Source organism: Hyperolius riggenbachi, chromosome 2, assembly GCF_040937935.1.
Source record: "Hyperolius riggenbachi isolate aHypRig1 chromosome 2, aHypRig1.pri, whole genome shotgun sequence".
Lineage (NCBI taxonomy): Eukaryota > Metazoa > Chordata > Amphibia > Anura > Hyperoliidae > Hyperolius > Hyperolius riggenbachi.
In genome coordinates this window covers 158,814,818-158,823,358 of record NC_090647.1, presented here as the reverse complement: position 1 = coordinate 158,823,358, position 8,541 = coordinate 158,814,818, and the positions used below count along the sequence as shown (strand labels likewise).

At 40.4% G+C, this 8,541-nt stretch overlaps 1 protein-coding gene across 5 annotated transcripts in view; it reads right to left on the bottom strand.

Moving 5' to 3' along the window:
* The window catches only part of ERICH6B (glutamate rich 6B), a 241,941-nt gene that overhangs the window by 121,103 nt on the left and 112,297 nt on the right, over window positions 1-8,541 (bottom strand). For all 5 annotated transcript variants that reach the window (XM_068267754.1, XM_068267755.1, XM_068267757.1 and 2 more), the window contains exons 7-8: window positions 6,811-6,869; window positions 827-955 (exon numbers count right to left, since the gene is read on the bottom strand). In XM_068267754.1, the coding sequence (XP_068123855.1) occupies window positions 827-955; window positions 6,811-6,869 (188 nt within the window). The remainder of the gene's footprint in view (window positions 1-826; window positions 956-6,810; window positions 6,870-8,541) is intronic.

Genomic DNA, 8,541 nt, shown 5'->3' with positions numbered 1-8,541 from the left:
CATCATCCTCCTGTCCCTGTGTCCATGTGTTTTGGCTACTGCGCATGTGTACTTCCCCCAAAGTGCATCAAAAAGTTAATTGGACCTGCTCTTTAGTATGCCCTGATAAAGAGATTTAACTTCTTCATCCCTAATGCATCTCTAGAGTAGACTCTACCCTGTCACTTGTAAACAATTGGTTGGACTTGGGACCAGGGCTGTGAAGTCGGTAAAAAAAAATGATCTGACACCCTAGTTTATGAAACCACAGAATCCAACTCCACAGCCCTGCTTGGTACAACTGCGGCGTGGCTTCTATTGACTCGGGATGGGGCATTAGATTACTTTTGATGGCTGAGGTGTTCAAGGTCATTGATGGCTTTGATATTGGAAATGTGTTCCATCCTTGGACTCTAGCCCTTGTTGTCATTTCCTTATCCCGGTCCTGCTGGTGCAAGCCCTTAACCCTGGTGTACATCTCATCTTCTTTCTGTAAGCAGGAGATGCTATCACTTATTGGGCTTGATTCACAAAGCCGTGCTAACTGTTATCATGGCTGTGAAAAAGTACTTTGTGTGCGCTGTAGTGCGTTATTGCGTGAAAAACGGTTATTGCATGTGAAAGTTCGCGTTTGCGCAATAACGTGAATTTTCACTCATTAACGTTCGTGTTAGTGCGATAACGCAAATTTATCCTCACGATAACCATTTTCACGCTAAATTTCGAGCTAAGCACTTTTCACAGCATGATAACAATTATCACGGCTTTGTGAATCAAGCCCATAGTCTACTACAGGCCAGTAGTAGTAGTTACCACTACCATAATGTATAGAGCAATAGATTTTTACCATGCTGGGAGGGTCTGAAATTAGTTGTTCTACTGATGGAAAAGCCTTCTTGGGCATCAGACAGAAGTCACAACATTCAAGGTCCTCATTAGCTTCTATTTCAGGATGTTCTCCAACATTTACAGTAACCTACATGGACAAAACAGAAAAGGATCTTGTAACCTCCACAACACCTGCTCATATTTTTTGCTTTAAAGAGGAACTTCAGCCTAAACAAACATACTATCACTAAGTTAGGTACATTACGTTAGTTATGTTAATTAAAATAGATAGGTAATATAATCTCTTACCCACCCTGTTTTAAAAGAACAGGCAAATGTTTGTGATTTCATGGGGCAGCCATCTTTTTGGTTGAAGGGAGGTGACAGGGAGCATGAGACACAGTTCCAACTGTCCTGTGTCCTGATCACCCCTCCCAGCTGCACGTGCTAGGCAACGAAAACACCAACATCAGAAATCTCATCATGCTTTGCACAGCATCAGGGGAAAAATGCCAGGACATATTTCTTTGATGGGGAGGAGCTTAGCTTCTGTGTAGCTAAAAATGAGGCTTGGGTACGAAAAACAAAGTTCTGATGCTGTGAAACTGTAAAAGAAACACCAAGCCTTTTCAGTGCTGCTGAGTAGATTTTTAGTCTGGAGGTTTACTTTAAGATTGTTGTATATATAATAATAATCTGAACATTTATATAGCGCTTTTCTATTGTCGGACTCAAAGCGCTCAAGAGCTGCAGGGCTGTTGTACATTTATCTAGTGGTATAATTTTTAAGGTCTAAAAGCTTGTGAAAAAATTGCACCGCTTTTAGACAATAAAATCTTGAAGTAATCACACCGCCAGGGAGGATACACAGGTACGAGTACTGGGACTCAATCCCATGGGTGAACATTTTTGTGCAGAGTGCTATACAGACACATCACTAGTCTAAAGGCTAGCAATGTATCTGTTGCTATAAAAAAGGGTAGCGGAGGGATGATGCAACAGAGCAGGTTCCAGTGGGTGTGGTGAGGAGGAGAGTCGGTTGGCATGCCAGGGATCCTGTACACACACTAGATTCTTGGCTGAGAAGGTCCTTAAAGAGAATCTGTATTGTTAAAATCCCACAAAAGTAAACATACTAGTGCGTTAGGGGACATCTCCTATTACCCTCTGTCACAATTTTGCAGCTCCTCGCCGCATTAAAAGTGGTTAAAAACAGTTTTAAAAAGTTTGTTTATAAACAAACAAAATGGCCACCAAAACAGGAAGTAGGTTGATGTACAGTATGTCCACACATAGAAAATACATCCACACACAAGCAGGCTGTATACAGCCTTCCTTTTTAATCTCAAGAGATCATTTGTGTGTTTTTTTCCCCCTGCAGCTATCTTCCACTGAAGTGTCAGGCTGTTTCTTCCTGCAGAGTGCAGACAGCTATTCCTGTATGTAATTCCTCAGTATGTGAAAGCCCAGCCAGCTCAGAGGAGGATTTATCCAGATTGTAAAAGATAATAGAGCAGAGAGAACCTGCCATAATCTAAATAACACACAGGCAGTGTGCAGAGAGGGGCCTGGAGGGGGGAGATGCATCACAGAACCACAACACTGAAGAACTTGGCAGCCTTCCAGACACAGGCTGACAAGTCTGACAAGAGAGAGATACGTTGATTTATTACAGAGATGGTGATAGTAGAACGTGCTGCAGTAAGCCAAAACACATTAGAACAGATTTTGGAACTTGTAGGATGATAAAAAACAGGATGCAATTTTTGTTACGGAGTCTCTTTAATGACAGCCTCAGCTGAGGTTGATCCAGCATGTGTACATAATTTAATAAAGTGCACAAGAGAAAATATGATTGAAAAAAAGTTTTGGGAAAGTTTCAAATTTTGGCAAGCTGACTCTTGATCATTTTCTAGTTTCAATAGATAATCATGGGTGAATAACATCGTGTAGTTAAAGCAAATGTGACGTGAGGTCTGAACAGGTCTGATACATACCCAAGTAGAGGGAAGGCTCTGGATGCCATAGAGGCTTCCTGGTCTTCGGTTATTCAAGTCTTTGGTACACCTCTGACAGTAGTCACAGCTAGTTGTGCGTGTACAGTATTGATGTGCTCCTCTTCAGAACTACACAGGGACACGAGTGGTTCTGAAGGCTGCCTGAGGAGTACCAAAGACCTAACAGAAAGAATACCTTCAACCAGGGACAGCGCAGGAATGACGGGATGGACAGATAACCAGGCTCTCTGGTATCCAGAGCCTTCCCTCTACTTACTGTAGGTATGTATCAAACCTGAAGTGAGTTTCCTCAGTTCTGGTTCCCTTTAAAGGGAACCAGAGAGGATGAAGAAAAGCTATTATACATACCTGGGGCTCCCTCCAGCCCAATACGCCTGGATCGCTCCCACGCTGCCGTCCTCCGCTGCCTGGATCCGCCGGTACCGGGTCCCGTCATTGCCGCGAGTCGGCCGGCGGACGCGGCCAATTCTCCGCATCACAGGGGGCTCCCTCCATACAGGTACGCTTGTGGCTGCTTACTGCGCAGCCGTATGCGTACAAGTATGGAGGGAGCCCCTGTGATGCGGACAATTGGCCGCGTCCACCGGAAGTGACGGGCCCGGTACCGGCGGATCCAGGAAGAGGAGGATGGCGGAGTGGGAGCGATCCAGGCTTATGGGGCTGGAAGAAGCCCCAGGTATGTATAAAATCTTTTTTCTATTTTAGCGAAGCATTCCTCTCTGGTTCCCTTTAAGTGTGCTTATTACCCAGTAAAATTAGCATGTTAAAGGATCCTCAGATGAGAGTATTGCCATTTGAAAAGAAGTCACTTCGAGTGTAAACCAAGATTTGTTACGTATAATTCAAATAAACATGCTGAAGCTGGTTTTCTAGTGATCATTTACTTGCTCTGCACTTCTACTACTCCGGGTATGCTGTAATTTTGAAGATCTACTTAGTTATGTAGACTAAAAAGAACACCTCCATCAATTTTATCATTCTACGACTACGGTTGTTAAAACCTTTGGTCGGTGTTACTTTAAAAAAGAAAGCATGCCTCTCAGACTCCACAAAACACAAAGGCCCCATAAGGCTTTCTAATACAGTGTCTGAGCTTGTGTTTGTTGACAGATATTCTCCTCTGCTGTTTTGGGACTTGAGCTTTCTTTCATGTATTCCTTTGATATCTGATATTTTATGGCTGTGACTTATCATTAAAATTCTACTTCAGAACTGTGACCTGATGGTCACTTAAATTGTGTCCGCTGCTGCAGAAATGACAGGTTTGGCATTAATAGCAAACCTGTGAATGTTTCTAGATTAGCAATAGTCACAGTTGACCAATGGCAGTGATGAAGGGAGGGGCTATTAAGCATGTGAATAGAAGCGCTCAGAGATAAATAAAATTATGGTACAAAAAAAATCAGAAAAGGAGTAATTATAAGGTTGTAACAAATATAATGTTTTGAAATGTTTGCTTTAGTATACAGGATGAAGATTCAAGTTGACTTTGAGAGATACAGTTTATTGTATTTTAAAGCTAAAATTTGAGGCACTTTTTTGTTGTAAATAAGAACTGTGAATGAATGCCATCTTAATTGTTTAATGATCACCAGCATTTTCATAAAATGTACTTGTCAATGAAAAACACAGAAAGAGATTAACTGACATTTCATATTCCTGTAATTCCTGTGTGAGAAAACCTTGAGCTGAGCAATTAGATAACACTGGAACAGATTTATCCAAACCAGGGAAATAAAAACTGGAGCAGAACTGGTGCACAAAATCGAGATGTTGCCTAGATCAAGTATTGTGATTGGTCACGTTGCACAACTGCTCCACGTCTGCACCAGTTTTGCACAAAATTTTCTACAATTCTTCTTGCACCAGTTTGGATAAATCTGCCCCAAATAACTTGGTTTAGGTTTCCTGCATGCCCCTTCAGTGTACTAAATGAGTTTGATCCTTTGGGAGTTTTCACTTATAGAGCATATGCAGAAAAGTTTCCTAAAGTTGATGTGTGCAAGGAGTGCACTGAAATGTTAATGTTAATTAGGCTGAGTATGTAGCACGTAATGCTCAGTTAGCATGACCCTTTGTTCCCAGGTAACGTGAGTGTTGCTAGTATTGTGCGTTACATTAGTGACGCTCGCATTATCTAGGTTATGCGGGTCATGCTAATTGTACAACTCATGCTACATACTCAGCATATTTAACTGTAAAATTGCAGAGGATAAAGCAACCAAGGGTCACTTAAATCCAATTTCAAATGAAGTGCTTACTAAAATATATATATAAAATTATAAATATATAATTTTTAATGCTTAACCACTTAAGCCAATCTGGATGAGTATTCTTGTCCAGATAGGCGCCGCTCAAGTCTAACTGGACAAGTATTCTCATCCAGTGTTTAATCGGTGGGTGCACGTGCATGCGCACATGACCGCCGCTCGGACCCGGCTGCATTTCCATTTCGGATTTCTACTTTAAAAAAAATGTAATTAATACCTTCCAAAGCCCTCTCCCCCCCACCCCAATTACCAAGCAAAAAAATGAAAGAAAAAAAAAACTGTAAAAAAAACAAATTCCTTAAATAGTTGCCTTAGGGACTCAGCTTTTTTTTTTTTTTAATATGTTTGTCATGAGGGTATATTACTATAATTTTAGTGCATATCGGCTTACAATTGATGTGACACAAAAAAAAAAAAAAAAAAAAAAAAAATATACCTTTATTTCCACATAATATATTGATGCCATACATTGTATTAGGAACATCATTGAAATGTTGTGATAGCTGGGACTAATGGGCAAATAAAATGGGTGGGTTTTATTTATAGTAGCATTGCTTATTTTAAAACTATAGAGGATGGAATTGAAAAAAATTTGTATTTTTTCTTTCCTTTTTTTGTATTTGCCTATAAAATGCATAGAAAATAAAGTAATTACTGAAAACAAGCATTGCCCATGAAAAGCTTAATTTGAAGAGAAAGAAAAGATATAGATCATTTACATGTGATGAGTAGTGATAAAGTTATTGGCGAATGAATGGGAGGAGCGCTAACAGGGGAAAATTGCTTCTGTCCTGAAGGTGAAAACACTTGCGGGCTGAATGGTTAAAGCAAACCTGAAGCAAAAATAAACTTATGAGATAATACATTGTATGTGTAGTACAGCTAAGAAATAGAACATTAGCAGCAAAGAAAAAAGTTTCCCGTTGTTTTCTACTACAGGAAGAGTTAAAAAAACCTCATGTTATATATGAAAAAAGAGCTTCACTGAGTTCTTCGACCCACTGGGTCAAATACAGTCCAGTTTTCTGAAAGACTTAAACAGCCAAGAGACAGTGAGAGACAGCTTGAGTAAAGGTTTTACTGCAGGAATATTCAAAGGGTCATTATTTCTGTTTGTTTTATAGATTAGGTTTCTAAACTACTAATATGAATAGTCATATGATCATGATGATACCAATTGTTGACTACGGTAACTTTTAGGAAAGAAATAGGGTAAGCTTTTGGCCAATAAGCCTTCAGATTCTTTTCCTGTAGACTGTTTGCTTTATTACTTTTAGCATCATCAAAACAACTTTTAGGGCTCATTCACACTACAAGAGCTTTTTAAAAGCTAGAGATTTTAAAAGCTCTTGCTAATGCAATGCTATGGGGGATTTTTACAAAATCACATCGCTCCAGTGTGAACACACACATAGGATAACATTAGCAAGAGCTTTTCAAATTACAAAGCACTCAGAAAAGCGCTCCTAGTGGGTTCGAGGCCTACATAGTTTTCATGATATACTTTGAGTTTATGCAACAAAACACAGCAAGGATAGAGCCTAGCCCTAAGTACAAAACACAGTATCCACAGCAACTAGCTAAAATAAGACATTTGTACTTGTTTGTGTTTTGTTCTGCTATGGATTACCGAATAAGCTGATTTTGACACCTACAATTTAACAAATGCTCCTCATCCTCCATAGAATATTTGTTCCATCAGTGTAGTGTCTTACCTTCATGGTTTTTGAATCTACAGACTTGCTTTTTAGTGTTGTTTCACTAGTCACCGATTCTGCAGGAGAAAAAAAGCAAAAAGTTACAATACGCAGATTATTGTAGTTGTCAAAGAGAGAACCTTATAAGCAGTAATCTACTGTAATCATCAGATGACTTTGTAGGAGTCTTAAATGCCCCTGGATCCTTGGCACTTTCTGTACACGTGGTCACAGACTTTCCTGCCAATACAGGCTGTGCCAGTGGACTATTTAGTGGAGATTAGGTTAGTGTGGAAACTAAGTGAAGGGTCTCTTTTATATTAGGTACTTGTGGAACTCACACAGAGGTGTATTCAGCAAATGGTGGTAAAACTTCAGTGCGCAGGACCGCATAGCGATTTTAACAGAACTTACAATATAGCGAAGCACTGAGCAAATGGCCATTTTACCAGCATTTGCTGAATACACCCCATAGAGTGACTTGAGAATTACCGCAGGTAGTGGCAGGCATTGTAAAATGCATTTTGGCAGCATTGTTAGTTTAATTCCACGTTTAGATTTGTTGCATTTTTTTATTCCAGGTTTTTAGGATAAGTTTATCATAAACGATTTTCTGTTTACACACAGTCCAAAAACCGCTAGCAGATCCGCAAAACGCTAGCGGTTTTTGAAGCGTTTTTTCTTATTATTATGAAGCGTTTTGCTAGCATTTTGAGGTTTTGTGTAGCGTTTTTTACTTAAAGTGAAGCGTTTTTGGTAGCATTTTTGTGTAGCAGATTACAGATATTGTTACAGTGGGGTCCGTTAAAAATGGCGCCAGTTATCGTAGTTAAAAAACGGCGCCCCATAGAGAACCACTATCGCTAGTTATTTTTCGTTTTTGACAGCTAAAAATGGCGCCGGCTTTAAAAACGATATTTATCGTTTATATTTATATTTGTATTGCTCCCAAACGATATTTATCGTTTTAACCCTTGCTTTGCTGCCGTTTGGAAAATATCTGCCCGCCGGCTTTAATGTCGGAGGTTCGGCCCAACTCGGCCCAATTAAACATTGTTTAATATCAAAGCCCCCTTAAAAGCTACAAACACCAAATTTGCAGGGAATGTTAAGAAGAAAATTGTGAACAAGAGGAAAATTTTTTTTTCAAAAAGACCTTATAGTTTTTGAGAAAATCGATTTTGAATATTCTTCTTCTGACCGTGGGAAAATTAAACGCCCGCCGACTTTAGCGGTTAATAGCAAAGCCCCTTTAAATGCCAGAAACACCAAATGTGTAGGGAATGTTAAGAAGAATAGTGGGAACACGAAGAAAAAAAAATGTTCAAAAAGACCTTATAGTTTTTGAGAAAATCGAGTTTAAATCTTCAAAGAGGAAATGTATCTATTTAAATCGCGTACTGACATTTCCGTGGAAACTTTTTGAATCGATTCATTTGATTCAATACAAAAAGAACCGGCTCATTTAAGAGCCGGTTACCATACCTTAGGATGCGTCCTGTGTGGACGTATAGCTGCCAGCTCCGCTGTCTCTCCCCGTCTGCCTGCACCTGTCACCTTCACCTAGGGTGGCACCCATGGGTGCACCCAGTGGCGGATCTAGAGGGGTGCAGGCATGGCTAGTGCTATGGGCGCCATTGCCCCATGGGCGCCATGCCTGCCCCCATGCCTTTGCTCCCTCACTGTCTGCCTCCCCTCCTGGGTTGCGCCCCCCTACCCAGCCGCCGCTGCCCTCACACCACCGCTCCA